At 36.2% G+C, this 22486-nt stretch overlaps 1 protein-coding gene across 3 annotated transcripts in view; it reads left to right on the top strand.

Moving 5' to 3' along the window:
* The window catches only part of SPTY2D1 (SPT2 chromatin protein domain containing 1), a 128383-nt gene that overhangs the window by 32416 nt on the left and 73481 nt on the right, over positions 1 to 22486 (top strand). For all 3 annotated transcript variants that reach the window (XR_008403217.1, XM_053720670.1, XM_053720669.1), the window contains exon 3: positions 10394 to 12403. Coding sequence is in view for 2 of the 3 variants with exons in the window: in XM_053720670.1 (XP_053576645.1) it covers positions 10394 to 12403 (2010 nt within the window). In the remaining variant the exon portion in view is untranslated. The remainder of the gene's footprint in view (positions 1 to 10393; positions 12404 to 22486) is intronic.

Raw genomic sequence — 22486 nt, 5'->3', positions numbered from 1 at the left:
CTCTCCCCCTCCTGTTTTTAAAAAGATGTTTCCTATAGACGCCGCTACACGGGACTTGTGGCAGACGGTCCCTAAGGTGGAGGGAGCAGTTTCTACTCTAGCTAAGCGTACCACTATCCCTGTCGAGGACAGTTGTGCTTTTCTAGATCCAATGGATAAAAAATTAGAGGGTTACCATAAGAAAATTTTTATTCAACAAGATTTTATTCTCCAGCCTCTTGCATGCATTGCCCCAGTCACTGCTGCTGCGGCTTTCTGGTTTGAGTCTCTAGAGGAGGCTCTACAGGTTGAAACCCCGTTGGAAGATATTATTGACAAGCTTAAGGCCCTTAAGCTAGCCAATTCATTTGTTTCTGAAGCCGTTGTTCATTTAACCAAGCTAACGGCTAAAAATTCAGGTTTTGCTATTCAGGCGCGTAGGGTGCTATGGCTTAAATCCTGGTCAGCTGACGTGATTTCAAAGTCTAAACTTCTCAACATTCCCTTCAAAGGACAGACCCTATTCGGGCCTGGACTGAAGGAGATCATTTCTGACATCACTGGAGGAAAAGGTCACACCCTTCCTCAAGACAGGTCCAACAAATTAAGGACCAAACAGTCTAGTTTTCGGCCCTTTCGAAACTTCAAGAGTGGCGCAGTTTCAACTTCCTCTAACGCAAAACAAGAGGGAACTTTTGCCCACTCTAAGCCGGTCTGGAGACCTAACCAGGCTTGGAGCAAGGGGAAACAGGCCAAAAAGCCTGCTGCTGCCTCTAAGACAGCATGAAGGAGCAGCCCCCGATCCGGAAACGGATCTAGTAGTGGGCAGACTCTCTCTCTTCGCTCCAGGCTTGGGCAAGAGATGTCCAGGATCCCTGGGCATTGGAAATTGTGTCCAAGGGTTATCTTCTGGAATTCATAATCTCTCCCCCAAAAGGGAGATTTCATCTCTCACATTTATCTGCAAACCAGATAAAGAGAGAGGCATTCTTACATTGTGTCCAAGACCTCCTAGTTATGGGAGTGATCCACCCAGTTCCGCAGGAGGAACAGGGGCAGGGCTTCTATTCAAATCTGTTTGTAGTTCCCAAGAAAGAGGGAACATTCAGACCAATCTTAGATCTCAAGATCTTAAACAAATTTCTCAGAGTACCATCCTTCAAGATGGAGACTATTCGAACCATCCTTCCTATGATCCAGGAGGGTCAATATATGACTACTGTAGACTTAAAGGATGCTTATCTTCACATCCCGATACACAAAGATCATCATCGTTTTCTCAGGTTTGCCTTTCTAGACAGGCACTACCAGTTTGTGGCTCTTCCCTTCGGGTTGGCCACGGCACCAAGAATCTTTACAAAGGTTCTAAGGCCGCGGGGTATAGCAGTAGCCCCTTACTTAGACGACATTCTGATACAGGCGTCGACTTTTCAAATCGCCAGGTTCCATACGGACATTGTTCTGGCATTTCTGAGGTACCATGGGTGGAAGGTGAACGAAGAAAAGAGTTCTCTATCACCTCTAACAAAAGTTTCATTCCTAGGGACTCTGATAGATTCGGTAGAAACTTCTAGACTCTTGCCGTGTTCTTTATTCCACTTCTCGTCCTTCAGTGGCTCAGTGTATGGAAGTTATCGGTTTAATGGTAGCGGCAATGGACATAGTACCGTTTGCCCGCCTACATCTCAGACCGCTGCAACTTTGCATGCTCAGTCAGTGGAATGGGGATTACACAGATTTGTCCCCTCTACTAAATCTGGATCAAGAAACCAGGGATTCTCTTCTCTGGTGGCTATGTCAGGTCCATCTGTCTAAGGGGATGAGCTTCCGCAGGCCAGATTGGACTATAGTAACGACAGATGCCAGCCTTCTGGGCTGGGGTGCAGTCTGGAACTCCCTGAAGGCTCAGGAGGAGGCACTCCTTCCGATAAACATTCTGGAACTAAGAGCGATTTTCAATGCTCTTCAGGCGTGGCCTCAGCTAGCTGGGGTCAGGTTCATCAGATTTCAGTCGGACAATATCACGACTGTAGCCTACATTAACCATCAGGGGGGAACAAGGAGTTCCCTAGCAATGTTGGAGGTTTCAAAGATAATTCTATGGGCAGAGGTTCACTCTTGCCATCTATCTGCTATCCATATCCCAGGAGTCGAGAACTGGGAGGCGGATTTTCTAAGTCGACAGACTTTTCATCCGGGAGAGTGGGAACTCCATCCGGAGGTATTTGCTCAGTTGATTCAACTTTGGGGCAAACCAGAACTGGATCTCATGGCGTCTCGCCAGAACGCCAAGCTTCCTTGTTACGGGACCAGGTCCAGGGACCCCAAGGCAACGCTGATAGATGCTCTAGCAGCGCCTTGGTCCTTCAACCTGGCTTATGTGTTTACACCGTTTCCTCTTCTCCCTCGTCTGATTGCTAAGATCAGGCAGGAGAGAGCTTCAGTGATTTTAATAGCACCTGTGTGGCCACGCAGGACTTGGTATGCAGACCTGGTGGACATGTCATCCTGTCCACCATGGACTCTGCCGCTGAGGCAGGACCTTCTACTTCAGGGTCCTTTCAACCATCCAAACCTAATTTCTCTGCATCTGACTGCTTGGAGATTGAACACTTGATTTTATCAAAGCGTGGTTTCTCTGAATCTGTCATTGATACCTTAATTCAGGCTCGAAAGCCGGTTACCAGGAAAATCTATCATAAGATATGGTGTAAATATCTTCATTGGTGTGAATCCAAGGTTTACTCATGGAGTAAGGTCAGGATTCCTAAAACATTATCTTTTCTCCAAGAAGGATTGGAGAAGGGATTGTCGGCTAGTTCCTTAAAGGGACAGATTTCTGCTCTGTCTATTCTTTTGCACAAGCGTCTGGCTAATTCTCCAGACGTTCAGGCGTTTTGTCAGGCTTTAGTTAGAATCAAGCCTGTGTTTAAACTTGTTGCTCCGCCATGGAGTCTAAATTTAGTTCTTAAAGTTCTTCAAGGGGTTCCGTTTGAACCTTTGCATTCCATAGATATCAAGCTGTTGTCTTGGAAAGTTCTGTTTTTGGTAGCTATCTCCTCGGCTCGACGAGTTTCGGAGTTATCGGCTTTACAATGTGATTCTCCTTATCTCATTTTCCATGCTGATAAGGTAGTGTTGTGTACTAAACCTGGGTTTCTTCCTAAGGTGGTATCTAATAAGAATATCAATCAGGAGATTGTTGTTCCTTCACTATGTCCTAATCCTTCTTCAAAGAAGGTACGTCTATTACACAATCTTGATGTGGTCCGTGCTTTAAAATTCTATTTACAAGCTACGAAGGATTTTCGTCAATCATCTGCTTTGTTTGTTGTCTACTCTGGACAGAGGAGAGGCCAAAAGGCTTCAGCAACTTCTTTCTTTTTGGCTAAGAAGCATAATCCGCTTGGCTTATGAGACTGCTGGCCAGCAGCCTCCTGAAAGAACTACAGCTCATTCTACTAGAGCAGTAGCTTCCACATGGGCTTTTAAACATGAGGCCTCTGTTGAACAGATTTGTAAGGCGGCGACTTGGTCTTCGCTTCATACTTTTTCTAAATTCTACAAATTCGATACTTTTGCTTCCTCTGAGGCTATTTTTGGGAGAAAGGTCTTACAGGCAGTGGTGCCCTCCGTTTAAGCGCCTGCCTTGTCCCTCCCTTCATCCGTGTCCTATAGCTTTGGTATTGGTATCCCACAAGTAATGGATGAATCCCTGGACTGGATACACCTTACAAGAGAAAACAAAATTTATGCTTACCTAATAATACATTTATTTCTCTTGTGGTGTATCCAGTCCACGGCCCGCCATGTCATTTTAAGGCAGGTGTTATTTATTTTTAAACTACAGTCACCACTGCACCCTATAGTTTCTCCTTTCTCTTGCTTGTCTTCGGTCGAATGACTGGGGGTGGCAGTTAGGGGAGGAGCTATATAGACAGCTCTGCTGTGGGTGATCCTCTTGCAGCTTCCTGTTGGGAAGGAGTATATCCCACAAGTAATGGATGAATCCGTGGACTGGATACACCACAAGAGAAATACATTTATCAGGTAAGCATAAATTTTGTTTTTACTTTGCAGCTAATTTGCAATGCAATTTTTAACTGCTGCACTATATTATAAAACTTTAAAAATTGCTTTATTCTCCAATTAATCAATGCCTAACAATATTGAATGGGTGCTTTAGTGTAACTGCCTAGTTTAAGATTTTATTTTATTTCAAAATGATCTGCAGAAAAATGTTCACTAAAAAATCACATTGCAGAAAGTGGAGAAAAGTTCTGCCTCTGGGCATAGATAATATAATCACATATAACCGTACATACATAATATAATAACATATAACAGTACATACATAATATAACATAACGTACATACATAATATAATATATAACATACATACATAATATAACCGTACATACATAATATAATATAACCGTACATACATAATATAATATAACCTATAACAGTACATACATAATATAACCGTACATACATAATATAATAACATATAACAGTACATACATAATATAATATAACACATAACAGTACATACATAATATAATATAACGTACATACATAATATAATAACATATAACAGTACATACATAATATAATATAACGTACATACATAATATAATAACATATAACAGTACATACATAATATAATATAACGTACATACATAATATAATAACATATAACAGTACATACATAATATAATATAACGTACATACATAATATAATAACATATAACCGTACATACATAATATAATATAACATATAACAGTACATACATAATATAATATAACATATAACAGTACATATATTATGTATGGTTATGTTATATTATATTATGTATGTACGGTTATATGTTATTATATTATGTATGTACTGTTATATGTTATATTATATTATGTATGTACTGTTATGTTATATTATATTATGTATGTACTGTTATGTTATATTATATTATGTATGTACTGTTTATATGTTATATTATGTAACATATAACAGTACGTACATAATAAAATATAACGTGCATACAGAATATAACAGTACATACATAATATAATATATAACGTACATACATAATATAACAGTACATACATAATATAATATAACATATAACAGTACATACATAATATAATATAACATATAACCATACATAATATAATATAACCTATAACAGTACATACATAATATAATATAACGTACATACATAATATAATATAACAGTACATACATAATATAATATAACATATAACCATACATAATATAATATAACCTATAACAGTACATACATAATATAATATAACCTATAACAGTACATACATAATATAATATAACATATAACGTACATACATAATATAATATAACATATAACAGTACATACATAATATAATATAACATATAACGTACATACATAATATAACAGTACATACATAATATAATATAACATATAACGTACATACATAATATAATATAACAGTACATATATAATATAAAAGTACATACATAATATAATATAAAAGTACATACATAATATAACGTACATACATAATATAATATAACCTATAACAGTACATACATAATATAATATAACATATAACCGTACATACATAATATAACATATAACAGTACATACATAATATAACATGTAACGTACATACATAATATAACATATAACAGTACATACATAATATAATATAACGTATAACCATACATAATATAATATAACCTATAACAGTACATACATAATATAATATAACGTACATACATAATATAATATAATATAACATATAACAGTACATACATAATATAATATAACATATAACCATACATAATATAATATAACCTATAACAGTACATACATAATATAATATAACGTACATACATAATATAATATAACGTACATACATAATATAATATAACATATAACAGTACATACATAATATAATATAACATAACGTACATACATAATATAATATAATATAACATATAACAGTACATACATAATATAATATAACATACATAATATAATATAACATATAACGTACATACATAATATAACAGTACATACATAATATAATATAACATATAACAGTACATATATAATATAAAAGTACATACATAATATAAAAGTACATACATAATATAACGTACATACATAATATAATATAACCTATAACAGTACATACATAATATAATATAACAACATATTACGTACATACATAATATAACATGTAACGTACATACATAATATAACATATAACAGTACATACATAATATTATATAACGTACATACATAATATAATATAACATAACGTACATACATAATATAATATGTAACGTACATACATAATATAATGTAACGTACATACATAATATAATATAGCGTGCATACATAATATAACCGTACATACATAATATAATATAACCGTACATACATAATATAATATAACCTATAACAGTACATACATAATATAACCGTACATACATAATATAATAACATATAACAGTACATACATAATATAATATAACACATAACAGTACATACATAATATAATATAACGTACATACATAATATAATAACATATAACAGTACATACATAATATAATATAACGTACATACATAATATAATAACATATAACAGTACATACATAATATAATATAACGTACATACATAATATAATAACATATAACAGTACATACATAATATAATATAACGTACATACATAATATAATAACATATAACCGTACATACATAATATAATATAACATATAACAGTACATACATAATATAATATAACATATAACAGTACATATATTATGTATGGTTATGTTATATTATATTATGTATGTACGGTTATATGTTATTATATTATGTATGTACTGTTATATGTTATATTATATTATGTATGTACTGTTATGTTATATTATATTATGTATGTACTGTTATGTTATATTATATTATGTATGTACTGTTTATATGTTATATTATGTAACATATAACAGTACGTACATAATAAAATATAACGTGCATACAGAATATAACAGTACATACATAATATAATATATAACGTACATACATAATATAACAGTACATACATAATATAATATAACATATAACAGTACATACATAATATAATATAACATATAACCATACATAATATAATATAACCTATAACAGTACATACATAATATAATATAACGTACATACATAATATAATATAACAGTACATACATAATATAATATAACATATAACCATACATAATATAATATAACCTATAACAGTACATACATAATATAATATAACCTATAACAGTACATACATAATATAATATAACATATAACGTACATACATAATATAATATAACATATAACAGTACATACATAATATAATATAACATATAACGTACATACATAATATAACAGTACATACATAATATAATATAACATATAACGTACATACATAATATAATATAACAGTACATATATAATATAAAAGTACATACATAATATAATATAAAAGTACATACATAATATAACGTACATACATAATATAATATAACCTATAACAGTACATACATAATATAATATAACATATAACCGTACATACATAATATAACATATAACAGTACATACATAATATAACATGTAACGTACATACATAATATAACATATAACAGTACATACATAATATAATATAACGTATAACCATACATAATATAATATAACCTATAACAGTACATACATAATATAATATAACGTACATACATAATATAATATAATATAACATATAACAGTACATACATAATATAATATAACATATAACCATACATAATATAATATAACCTATAACAGTACATACATAATATAATATAACGTACATACATAATATAATATAACGTACATACATAATATAATATAACATATAACAGTACATACATAATATAATATAACATAACGTACATACATAATATAATATAATATAACATATAACAGTACATACATAATATAATATAACATACATAATATAATATAACATATAACGTACATACATAATATAACAGTACATACATAATATAATATAACATATAACAGTACATATATAATATAAAAGTACATACATAATATAAAAGTACATACATAATATAACGTACATACATAATATAATATAACCTATAACAGTACATACATAATATAATATAACAACATATTACGTACATACATAATATAACATGTAACGTACATACATAATATAACATATAACAGTACATACATAATATTATATAACGTACATACATAATATAATATAACATAACGTACATACATAATATAATATGTAACGTACATACATAATATAATGTAACGTACATACATAATATAATATAGCGTGCATACATAATATAACCGTACATACATAATATAATAACATATAACAGTACATGCATAATATAATAACATATAACCATACATACATAATATAACATATAACCATACATACATAATATAACATATAACCGTACATACATAATATAATATAACCGTACATACATAATAATATAATATAACATATAACCGTACATACATAATAATATAATATAACATATAACCATACATACATAATATAATATAACATATAACAGTACATACATAATATAATATAACATATAACAGTACATACATAATATAATATAACATATAACCGTACATACATAATAATATAATATAACATATAACCATACATAATATAATATAACATATAACAGTACATACATAATATAATATAACCGTACATACATAATAATATAATATAACAGTACATACATAATATAACGTACATACATAATATAATAATATATAACAGTACATACATAATATAATATAACTGTACAGTCCTCACTAACTGATAGCTAGACAGCTAGTTAACAAACCAGACAGAAATAGCTTTGTGTTTATTCCAAACTGATTTTACTTCTGAATAGTTATTTTGTAAAACTGCAATACAATAAGAAAAGTTGAAATTACAATATGTAGTTACACGTGGTGCTTGCAATACATACAATAATACATGTTTCTAACACAGAGAGCTTACATTTAAACCTTACAGCAAATAGCAATGCAATTCAAATGCACAATGAACTCTTAGCAAACAATAAATAACTTACAGGCATATGTATATTTAGAGGCAAATATGAAGAGCTGATTTCCATGCTTCTTGAAGCTAAGATGGCTGCTGAGAAACTGAAAGTAAAACTTTTTATTAACAAACTTTATTAACACTTCCTGTTTTATTCTTGAGAGGAACCAAGCTGTAATTGCAACATGAAACCACCAGATGTCATCAACATAATAAGCATATAATAGACAGAACAATAACATATAACCATACATAATATAATAACATATAACAGTACATACATAATATAACCTATAACCGTACATACATAATATAATATAACCTATAACCGTACATACATAATATAATATAACATAACAGTACATACATAATATAACCATACATACATACATACATACATACATAATATAATAACATATAACAGTACATACTTAATATAACATATAGCAGTACATACATAATATAATATAACATAACCGTACATACATAATATAATATAACGTACATACATAATATAATATAACCTATAACAGTACATACATAATATAATATAACATATAAGCGTACATACATAATATAATATAATATAACATATAACAGTACATACATAATATAACCGTACATACCTAATATAATAACATATAACAGTACATACTTAATATAACATATAGCAGTACATACATAATATAATATAACATATAGCAGTACATACATAATATAATATAACATATAGCAGTACATACATAATATAATATGACATATAGCAGTACATACATAATATAATATAACATATAACAGTACATACATAATATAATATAACATATAACAGTACATACATAATATAATATAACAGTACATACATAACATAACAACATATCACAGTTCATACATAATAGTTCATACATTACTTTTCAAAGGATTATTTGATGTTAATTTAAAATGTTAAGGGACAGTGTACTGGGAAATTGTCTTCCCTTTAATTTGTTAAAATGTTTAGAAGCAATCAGACCCCCAGTGTGGAGTGAAGAAGTACTAAAATGTTTTTCAATTGTTGTCTTAGACAGAGATAAGGAAGCCTTTGTGTTCTCCCTGAAAGTTCAGCACATTTTAAAGGTTTGTGGTTTATAGCAAAAACAGCTATTTCATATACAACAATAAATCTAATGGAGTGATTTCCCAATTTTACAGTGCAGTCCTTTTTAAGGGTAACATTTGTGTTTTATGTGTATAGGGATCTAATATTTTTTTTAATGTTTTTGTATTTTCTAGAACTGGAAGAAAAGCGAAGGAAAGAAGAACTGTTGGCTAAACGGAAAGAACTGAACCATGATAAAAAGGCCAGGGCCATGGCATCTAGGACAAAAGATAATTTTAGAGGGTATAATGGTATCCCAGTTGAAGAAAAACCAAAAAAAAGAAATTCTAGTCCAGAAAGAGATCAAAATGCAAATGTCATGGATGCAGAGGACGACGAATGTATGGAGGAAGAGGAACTTTACGAATATTCGCAAACTGAGTCAGAAGAGGAAGAAATTGAAGAGCCACCTCCAAAAAAGATTCAACTGCCCTTGAAGAAAAAACCACCGCCAGTAGCTTTGAACTTTGCTGATTTACTAAAACTTGCAGAAAAAAAACAGTTTGAACCCGTGGAAATTGTGAAACCTTTAAAAAAAAATGATGAAAGGCCAAGAACTGCTGAGGAGATAAAAGAGTTGGAGTTTCTAGAAAGGAAAACACAGAAAAGTGATAAAAAGATTTTAGAGAGAGAACCCAAGAGGAATGGCACCATTGTGAAAGTAAGTAAAAGCTCAGAAAGCAAACATTCGTCACTAAAACAAAGTAATTCCGTGGAAATCAAATCAAAATCCCATGAAAAAAAATCCAGTTCATTCTTAAAATCAACCCCCACTGATAAAACTAATATTTCGGGTCTTAAAAAACCATCAGGTGGCGGTGGTAGAGAATACAGCAATATGACTGGATCCCACTCTAAAGCCTCAAAGGTTTCTGTGAATGGAAATTTGAAGCCAATGTCTGCCAAAGATCACAAACAGTCTTCATCATCTAAGCCAGATAAGATGGGGAACGCAAATGGGAAATATCAAGGGACACAACTAGGCAGTGGCTCAAATTCTATAAGGCCATCTGGAGGCTCAGGTTCCTCTAGACCTACTGGAAGCTCCAGTTCTGCAAAACCCTCTAGAGGTTCCAATTCCGGAACTAGGCCTGCACAGCCTTCAGGCAGCTCAGGACCCAATTCTTCGCGGCCTTCCTCAGGATCTAGTTCTTCACGGCCTTCGGGAAGCTCAGAATCTAGTTCTTTGCGGCCTTCGGGGAGCTCTGGATCTAGCTCCTCGCGGCCTTCGGGGAGCTCTGGATCTAGCTCCTCGCGGCCTTCAGGGAGCTCTGGATCTAGCTCCTCGCGGCCTTCGGGGAGCTCTGGATCTAGCTCCTCACAGCCTTTGGGGAGCTCTGGATCTAGCTCTTCACGGCCTTTGGGGAGCTCTGGATCTAGCTCTTCGCGGCCTTTGGGGAGCTCTGCATCTAGCTCTTCGCGGCCTTTGGGGAGCTCTGCATCTAGCTCTTCGTCTAGCTCTTCGCGGCCTTTGGGGAGCTCTGCATCTAGCTCTTCGCGGCCTTTGGGGAGCTCTGCATCTAGCTCTTCGCGGCCTTTGGGGAGCTCTGGATCTAGCTCTTCGCGGCCTTTGGGGAGCTCTGGATCTAGCTCTTCGCGGCCTTTGGGGAGCTCTGGATCTAGCTCTTCGCGGCCTTTGGGGAGCTCTGGATCAAGTACTTTGCGGCCTTCTGGAGGCTTAGGATCTAGTTCTTCACGGCCTTCTGGGGGCTTAGGATCCAGTTCTGCTCGGCCTCCTACAGGTTTAGTTTCTACTTCTGCCCGGCCCTCTGGTAATTCTAGTTCAGGAGCACCTCGTCGTGACAGTTCTAGACTTTCTAATAACTCTGCACATCCACTAAGCATTTCAGGGTCCACTAAGTCAAACAATGGACCTCCTTTGTCTAAAAGCGTATCTTCTCGACCAGCACCAGGATCAACCCAAGTGCGTCCAAATGGTGGACCTGGACGACCTTTGAATAATTCCACTGTAGGACATGGGGCACTGCCAAAGCCCAAATGTACAGTTATTTCAGAAACTATTTCATCCAAAAACTTTGTTCCTAAGTCAAACAATGGACCAGTAAATGGAATGAGAGCAGGACCAGTAAATGGAATGAGAGCAGGACCTCCACCTGGCCACAGGCCTATGGTGCGCCCCCCAGGTAAAAAAAAAACAAACAAAAAAAACTTTGGGATTCAAAAATATTGTAAACAATATAATTTTTAGTATAGGGTGATTTGTTTTTATTTTATTTTTTTTCTGTGATCTGCATAATGTTCAAATTAGTGTACTTTAGCAGGGCTCGACAAACCCAGGAGCCTGGGAGCCACTGGCTCCTAGAATTTTACCCCTGGCTCCTAACTTTTTAGGTTATTCTCCATATATCTATATACAAATCCAACTGTCTGGCTCCTAAAAATATGCCTGGCTCCTAAATATTCTTACTGGCTCTTAATTTTTGAACATATTCGTCAAGCACTAAAGCATTGTTACTTAGAGAGAAAGTGAACTGTAAAGAAAAAAAAATCCCTTTTGTGTGTTTTCTATGACTTGTTTTACCAACTGTAGAGTATATGTATGAGAAGTTGCTTTAGGTTTATTTTTGTATATCAATTAGCTGGTTTTGTTTTTTAAATGGGTTGAGCTTGCAGGAAAAGCAGATCTCCTTATGTTATCACTTTCTGTACACACATGCTTCTTTATATTATCTGTCTGTATACTAAAGCCCCATACTTAGGGACTTAATTTAAAATTAAAATTGTATTACTTATCTCTCCTAACCCCCATCTGCTGGCTATGGTTACACAGATTTTCTATAGTCTAGAAACTTTCAGTATAGGCTGAAAATAAAGGTAAATTATTCAATGTCATCTTGCACATCGTGGCCTCTGCAATACAGACCAGGAATCATTTGTGGCTTAGTGGGCAGCACTCCCAGGCTTCACCACTTACCTACTTGGTGACGTCACAAAGAGGGCAGAACCTGGAAGCTTAGTATAGCTGCAAGGGAGCTGGATGGGGAGGTTCTTCAAACCCCTCAATCTTAGCAGCTACAAACCTCCAAGACCCCTCATTTGTTTCAAATGGTGTTGATCAGTACCACACAACAGATCTTTTAATAATAGTCATTATGGCCTGATCTAAGCCTCTTCGCTCCGGTCAGATGATCTAATATGTCTCATCAATACCACAAGGTCCCTAGTTCTGGAGGTGAAGGAGAGACATTTTACATTGCAAAATAATGCTCAAAAATAGCCCCCAAATTTTTGCGAGTTTTTGGTCATCAGTCCCTATATGTGCAATTAAAAAAATCTGGTATGTTTAGAGACCCCTAATAAAGCTTATTCTCTAGTAGACAAATCCCTCTGCCAAAAGAAAAATATGAATTTTGTATGTATAGGCAGGTGATCACTCTGGTAACATTAAAGGGACACTGAACACAATTTGTTTATTTCTTGATTCAGATAGAGCAGCAACTTTCTAATTTACTCCTATTATTTTTTCTTCGTTCTCTTGGTATCTTTATTTGAAAAAGCAGGAATGTAAGCTTACAATCCTGCCATCTTTGGTTCAGCACCTGGGTAGCACTTTCTGATTGGTGGCTAAATGTAGCCACCAATCAGCAAGCGCTATCCAGAGTGTTGAACCAAAAATGGGATGACTCCTTTGCTTACAGTCCTGTTTTTTAAATAAAGATACCAAGAGAACGAAGAAAAATTTCTAATAGGAGTAAATTAGAAAGTTGCTTAAAATTGCTGCTCTATCTGAATCATGAAAGAAACACATTTGGGTTCAGTGTCCCTTTAAACACCTTGCAAGAAAAAAGTGCCTATTTCTGTACTGTACAATGGGCCCCTTTAAAGGGACACTCAAGTCAAAATTAAACTTTCATGAATCAGATAGAGCAGCAATTTTAAACAACTTCCATTAAAAACAAGCTGGGATTTGTTCAGAACACTGTATGGCAGCTGGTGAGACAATGTATTTAGTGCTCCAGACAGGTGGGCATTCCTGAGCCTACATAGGCTCCTCAACAAAAGGGTACCAAGACAAAGTCATTTTGGAAAGATTTTTTAAGATTCTATATTCTCATGTTCCTGTAACATTTTAGCCTGGGTGCACTGTCCCTTTAACGTGTTCTCAATAATCCCTTTTATCTGCTGGAGGTAAAACAGCTCCTTTACCTTAACCCTTTGAGTGCTAAGCTGGATTTAAGTTTTTTGTTTTTTACAATTTAAAAAAAAACATTTTTTACTTACACACGTAACGGGAAGCCCCGGCGATGCCTGTCACTATTGTCAGTATATGGCCGGGTTGTAATACAATATATTTAATAATTATTCTTTAAAACAAACCCCCAATAAAATGCATATTCGAAACAATTAAAATTAATATAAATTCCTAAATTCTTTATAATTAGTTAAATTTATAAACACATTGAATTTTATATTTATAGAAAACCAGATATGAATCAAATGATATACACTTACGTTGTTACAATATTCTTTACAAAGCAAACCAAATGTACCTTTAGAATTAACCTTATTCACAATTGAATTACATCACCACAATGAAATACCAAAGTATGGGCCACTAACTTTCAGACCAGTATAACTAAACTACTTAGCCTACAATTGATCCTATATAACTAATTTAAAACATCAGAAATTATATATAGTATTTGTGCAAACAGCCAACTCCTATGCCAATTTCTCTGAGCTGAAATAAACTCTTTAGCAGCAATAAGGCATATATATATATATATATATATATTTCTCTTGTAAGATGTATCGAGTCCACGGATTCATCCTTACTTGTGGGATATTCTCCTTCCCTACAGGAAGTGGCAGAGAGAGCACCCACAGCAGAGCTGTCTATATAGCTCCCCCCTTAGCTCCAACCCCAGTCATTCTATCTGCCTGCTTAACTGCTAGGAAGGGCAAAGAGCTATGTGGTGACTAAAATGTTAGTTTTTTACTTCTCAAGCAAAAGTTTATTATTTTAAATGGTACCGGTGTGTACTATTTACTCTCTGGCAGAAAAGGGATGAAGATTTCTGCAAGGAGGATGATGATCTTAGCACTTTGTAACTAAGATCCACTGCTGTTCTCACAAGGCCTGAAGAGTATTGGAAAACTTCAGTTGGGAGAACAGTTTGCAGGCTAAGCTGCATATGAGGTATGTTCAGTCTATATTTTTCTAGACTGTGTTAAATCTAGAAAAGGCTGGCAATATCCCCATGAGGGAAGGGTAAGCTGTATTCAGATACTTTAATAGGAATTTAAGCTTGCTTGAAGGGCTCATTAGTTACTGGTGACACTGTTAGGAAAAAACGTTTTGTTTTTTGATGCATTTATAACGTTTTTTGAAGGGACTAAAGGGGTCATTGTGGCTTGGTTTTGAGTTTTGTAACTCACATGGTTAATTAAGAGACACTCTGGTGTTTCTCTGATAGGCATCAAAACATCGAGTGAGGTGGGAGGGGCCTATTTTCGCGCCTCAGTTGCGCAGTTTCCTTTCCTTCGAAACATATCACTGCTTCTCCTGTCGTTTCTGCTATGTTTGAGGGTTGTTAAAGAAGTTTTTTCCCCCACAAATCGTTCTGAAGGGCAGGTAGGAGCCACAGCAGAGCTGTGGCATGGTGCTGAAAGTCTTTTTTACTGGGTTTAACGTTTTTCAATCCGTTTTTGCCATTAAAGGGTTAATTGTTTATTTGCATAGCTGTGCAAAGTTACTAAGTCTTTATAATACTACTGTAAAAATTTCGTTAAGTTTACTGCTTTTTTTACACTGTTTTGCAGAACTGGTGCAGCTTTTTTTTCTCTTAAAGGCACAGTACCGTTTTATTTCTAAGTGTTTTTTACTTTGATTACAGTGTTTTCCAAGCTTAAAAATATCCCAGTAAAGGGATATAAAAGAGCGCTGGTGTTTTAAAAAGAAAACAATATACAATTTAAAACCAAATTATTGTACTATTGATATAGTAGATCAAGTCTACCGTATTAGTCCTGTTTACTGTCCATATTCTGGTGGTAAATAGGGAATAAAGATGTCCTCTTGAATGGAATAATGAGTCAGGCTGCTCCTCTTGATCCCAGAGAGTGTGGAACAACTGTTGAAGAAGAATAGAGAGAGGGTGCCACAATAGCGTGATATCGTCTGGAATGCAGGTACAGATAAAAGAAGATTTTATGCTTACCAGATGGTGTGGCACTGTACTGTAACCAGTGCAAGAGAGCAGGCTAGCACTTAACAGTGGCTAGTACACTGTAGGAGCCAGGCTCCAAAGGCACTTGTCCTAGTTGCAACTTGGTGTTTGTCTCCTGTTGTCTGGACTTGTATGGACTTCAGGTGCTGCAAAGGAGTAATCTTATGTGTGTTGTTCAGATGGTATGTATGAACCACAACACAGACAACTTCAAATAAAAATGTCTTTTAATATTTTATGACGCGTTTCTCACACTTTTTTATCTGATGAAACAACCCCTGTAGGTTGAGAAACGCGTCATAAAATATTGAAAGACATTTTTATTTGAAGTTGTCTGTGTTGTGGTTCATACATACCATCTGAGCAACACACATAAGATTACTCCTTTGCAGCACCTGAAGTCCATACAAGTCCAGACAACAGGAGACAAACACCAAGTTGCAACTAGGACAAGTGCCTTTGGAGCCTGGCTCCTACAGTGTACTAGCCACTGTTAAGTGCTTGCCTGCTCTCTTGCACTGGTTACAGTACAGTGCCACACCATCTGGTAAGCATAAAATCTTCTTTTATGTGTACCTGCATTCCAGACGATATCACGCTATTGTGGCGCCCTCTCTCTATTCTTCTTTTCCAAGCTTGCTTGTTACATTACTAGCCTGTTTAACATGTCTGACACCAAGGAAGCCATTGTGGAACCCCCTCTTAGAATGTGTCCCAATTGTACTGATATGTCTATAAACTATAAAGAACATATATTAGCACTTAAAAATAGAGCAATAGATGATTCTCAGTCAGAAGTACAAGACATGGCCACAGTTATGAATACAACCCTAACAGAGGTTTTATCTAAACTGCCTGGTTTACAAGGAAAGCGGGACAGCTCTGGGTTTAGAAAAAATGCTGAGCCGTCTGACGCTTTAGTAGCCGTATCTGATATGCCCTCACAATGCTCTGAAGTAGGGGTGAGGGATTTGTTATCTGAGGGAGAAATTTCTGATTCAGGAAAGTCGCTTCCTCAGATAGATTCTGATATGACGGCCTTTAAATTTAAGCTTGAACACCTCCGCTTATTGCTCAGGGAGGTATTAGCGACTCTAGATGATTGTGACCCTATTGTGGTTCCAGAGAAATTGTGTAAGATGGATAAATACTTGGAGGTTCCTGTTTACACTGATGTTTTTCCAGTTCCTAAGAGGATTGTGAATATTATTACTAAGGAGTGGGATAGACCAGGTATTCAGTTCTCTCCCCCTCCTGTTTTTAAGAAAATGATTCCCATATCTGACACCATGCGGGACTCATGGCAGACAGTCCCTAAGGTGGAGGGAGCTATTTCTACTCTGTCTAAGCGTACAACTATACCTATCGAAAACAGTTGTGCTTTCAAAGATCCTATGGATAAAAAATTAGAGGGTCTCCTGAAGAAAATTTTTGTTCATCAGGGTTTTTCTCTTCAACCTATTGCGTGCATTGTTCCTGTAACTACTGTAGCTGCTTTCTGGTTTGAGGCTCTAGAAGAGGCTCTTCAGATGGAGATTCCATTAGAGGAGATTATGGACAGAATCAAGGCCCTTAATTTGGCTAATTCTTTTATTACAGATGCCGCTTTTCAACTGGCTAAATTAGCGGCAAAGAATTCAGGTTTTGCCATTTTAGCACGCAGGGCGTTATGGCTTAAGTCCTGGTCTGCTGATGTGTCATCCAAATCTAAACTTTTGAACATCCCTTTCAAAGGAAAGACCCTATTCGGGCCTGAACTGAAAGAGATTATTTCAGACATCACTGGAGGGAAAGGTCATGCCTTTCCTCAGGATAGATCAAATAAGATAAAGATCAAACAAAATAATTTTCGTTCCTTTCGGAACTTCAAGAGTGGTTCCGTTTCGGCTTCCTCTGCTGCAAAGCAAGAGGGGAATTTTGCCCAATCCAAGTCAGTCTGGGGACCTAACTAGGCTTGGAACAAGGGTAAACAGGCTAAGAAGCCTGCAGCTGCCTCTAAGACAGCATGAATGGGTAGCCCCCGATCCGGGACCGGATCTAATGGGGGGCAGACTCTCTCTCCGCTCAGGCTTGGGCAAGAGATGTTCACGATCCCTGGGCTTTAGAAATTGTGTCCCAGGGATATCTTCTGGAATTCAAAGACTCCCTTCCACCGGGGAGATTTCATATTTCTCGATTGTCTGTAAACCAGACAAAGAGAGAGGCGTTCTTACGCTGTGTAGAAGATCTGCTTACCATGGGGGTGATCCGCCCAGTCCCAAAAGAGAAACAGGGACTAGGGTTCTACTCAAACCTGTTTGTGGTTCCCAAAAAAGAGGGAACTTTCAGACCAATCTTGGATCTCAAAATTCTAAACAAGTTCCTCAGGGTTCCATTATTCAAGATGGAGACCATTCGGACTATTCTGCCTCTGATCCAGGGAGGTCAATATATGACTACCGTGGACTTAAAGGATGCGTATCTACACATCCCTATTCACAGAAATCATCATCAATTTCTCAGATTTGCCTTTCTAAACAGGCATTACCAGTTTGTGGCTCTTCCCTTCGGGTTAGCCACGGCTCCAAGAATTTTCACAAAGGTGCTAGGGTCCCTTCTGGCGGTTCTACGACCTCGGGGCATAGCAGTGGCGCCTTATCTAGACGACATCTTAATTCAGGCGTCGACTTTTCAGCTAGCCAAGTCTCACACGGACATTGTGTTGGCTTTTCTGGGATCTCACGGGTGGAAGGTGAACATAAAAAAGAGTTCTCTCTTCCTTCTCACAAGAGTTTCCTTTCTGTGGACTCTGATAGATTCGGTAGAAATTAAAATATTTCTGACGGAAGTCAGAAAATCAAAACTCTTAACCACTTGCCGAACTCTTCATTCCATTCCTCGACCATCTGTGGCTCAGTGTATGGAGGTAATCGGACTCATGGTAGCGGCAATGGACATAGTTCCTTTTGCCCACCTACACCTCAGACCACTGCAACTATGCATGCTCAAACAGTGGAATGGGGATTATGCAGATTTATCTCCTCAACTGCATCTGGACCAGGAGACCAGAGATTCTCTTCTCTGGTGGTTGTCTCAGGACCACCTGTCTCAGGGAATGTACTTCCACTGGCCAGAGTGGCTCATTGTAACGACAGATGCCAGCCTGCTAGGCTGGGGTGCAGTCTGGAACTCCCTGAAAGCACAGGGCTTATGGTCTCGGGAGGAATCTCTTCTTCCGATAAACATCCTAGAACTGAGAGCGATATTCAAGGCGCTTCCGGCATGGCCTCAGCTTGCTGCAACCAAATTCATCAGGTTTCAGTCGGACAACATCACAACTGTAGCTTATATCAATCATCAAGGAGGAACAAGGAGTTCTCTAGCGATGATGGAGGTAACCAAAATAATCCAATGGGCAGAGGATCACTCTTGCCATCTCTCAGCAATCCACATTCCAGGAGTAGAGAACTGGGAGGCGGATTTTCTAAGTCAGACTTTTCATCCGGGGGAGTGGGAACTCCATCCGGAGGTATTTGCTCAGCTGATTCAGCTATGGGGCACACCAGAATTGGATCTGATGGCGTCTCGTCAGAATGCCAAACTTCCTTGTTACGGGTCCAGGTCCCGGGATCCCAAGGCGGTACTGATAGAAGCTCTAGCAGTACCTTGGTCCTTCAATCTGGCCTACGTATTTCCACCGCTTCCTCTCCTTCCACGTCTGGTTGCCAGAATCAAGCAGGAGAAAGCTTCGGTGATTCTAATAGCACCTGCGTGACCTAGTGGGCATGTCCTCGGTTCCACCGTGGACCCTGCCAATGAGGCGGGACCTTCTAATCCAAGGTCCGTTCTCACATCCAAATCTAGTTTCTCTGCTTCTGACTGCTTGGAGATTGAACGCCTAGTTCGATCAAATTGTGGGTTCTCTGAGTCGGTCATTGATACCCTGATTCAGGCTAGAAAGCCTGTCACCAGGAAGATCTATCATAAGATTTGGCGCAAATATCTTTATTGGTGTGAATCCAAAGGTTACTCGTGGAGTAAGATTAAGATTCCTAGAATATTGTCTTTTCTCCAAGAGGGTTTGGAGAAGGGATTATCAGCTAGTTCTCTAAAAGGACAAATATCTGCTTTGTCTATTCTACTACACAAACGTCTGGCAGATGTCCCAGACGTTCAAACTTTTAGTCAGGCTTTGGTCAGAATTAAGCCTGTATTTAAGCCTGCTGCTCCACCTTGGAGCCTAAACTTAGTCCTTAGAGTTCTTCAAGGGGTTCCGTTTGAACCTATGCATTCCATAGATATTAAATTTCTATCTTGGAAAGTTTTGTTCTTAGTTGCTATCTCTTCGGCTCGAAGAGTTTCTGAGCTATCTGCTTTACAGTGTGATTCCCCTTATCTTATTTTCCATTCAGATAAGGTGATTTTGCGTACCAAACCTGGTTTTCTTCCTAAGGTTGTTTCTAATAAGAATATCAATCAAGAGATTATTGTTCCTTCTCTGTGTCCTAATCCTTCATCAAAGAAGAAACGTCTGTTGCACAATCTTGATGTGGTTCGTGCTTTAAAGTTCTACTTACAAGCAACCAAAGATTTCCGTCAAACATCTTCATTGTTTGTTGTTTATTCTGGTAAGCGGAGAGGCCAAAAGGCTACGGCTACCTCTTTCCTTTTGGCTGAAAAGCATCATCCGTTTGGCCTATGAGACTGCTGGACAGTAGCCTCCTGAAAGAATTACTGCTCATTCTACTAGAGCTGTGGCTTCTACATGGGCTTTTAAAAATGAGGCTTCTGTTGAACAGATTTGTAAGGCGGCGACTTGGTCCTCGCTTCATACTTTTTCCAAATTTTCCAAATTTGATACTTTTGCTTCTTTGGAGGCTATTTTTGGGAGAAAGGTTCTACAAGCAGTGGTGCCTTCTGTTTAAGGTCCCTGTCTTGTCCCTCCCTTCATCCGTGTCCTAAAGCTTTGGTATTGGTATCCCACAAGTAAGGATGAATCCGTGGACTCGATACATCTTACAAGAGAAAACATAATTTATGCTTACCTGATAAATTTATTTCTCTTGTGATGTATCGAGTCCACGGCCCGCCCTGTTTATTACGACAGGCATATATATTTTTATTTTTTAAACTTTGTCACCACTGCACCCTATGGTTTCTCCTTTTTCTTCCTAGCCTTCTGTCGAATGACTGGGGGGTGGAGTTAAGGGGGGAGCTATATAGACAGCTCTGCTGTGGGTGCTCTCTCTGCCACTTCCTGTAGGGAAGGAGAATATCCCACAAGTAAGGATGAATCCGTGGACTCAATACATCACAAGATAAATACATTTATCAGGTAAGCATAAATTATTATAGATATATATATCTATATATATATCAAATAACTTGATACACCCCAGAGAGAATTTACTCTTAATAATAATAAGCCTGCCTTATACATATGCAACACAAAGGACCTTTGTTTAGCAAAAAAATTATTTAGCAATAGTTAAGACTATACAGGACTATGGATATAACTTAAAATACAAATTGTGCCCTTTTAAAATTACTAACTGCAATCTGGTTATAGTTACCAAATCAGATTTGGAATACACAAAAGGTATTCAGTGATAAAATGAGCATGCTCAAACTTACTATTTGAAAGATTTCATGCTTATTTTATCTTATAATATATATATATATATATATATATATATTTGTGTGTATATATATATATATATATATATATATATATATATATATATATATATATATATATATATATATATATTGTCCACTGACATTTACAAATACCCTGACACTATACAGGCTGGGGTGGGAGTCGATGGGAGCTCCCAGATTGCTTTTAAGGTAGGTGAGTGCTAGCGACGGCTCTGAGCAGTCGTTAGCACACAAGGGTTAAAGGGACGTGAAACCCAAATTTTTTCTTTCGTGATTTAGAAAGAGCAGTAATTTTAAACAACTTTTTAAGTTGCTTCATTCTTTTGCTAGCCTTTGCTGTAACGCATATCTAGATAGGTTAATTGTTTGCTGATTGGTGGCTGCACACAGATGCCT

This window comes from Bombina bombina, chromosome 7 (genome assembly GCF_027579735.1).
Source record: "Bombina bombina isolate aBomBom1 chromosome 7, aBomBom1.pri, whole genome shotgun sequence".
Lineage (NCBI taxonomy): Eukaryota > Metazoa > Chordata > Amphibia > Anura > Bombinatoridae > Bombina > Bombina bombina.
This window is presented reverse-complemented; position numbering and strand designations above follow the sequence as displayed.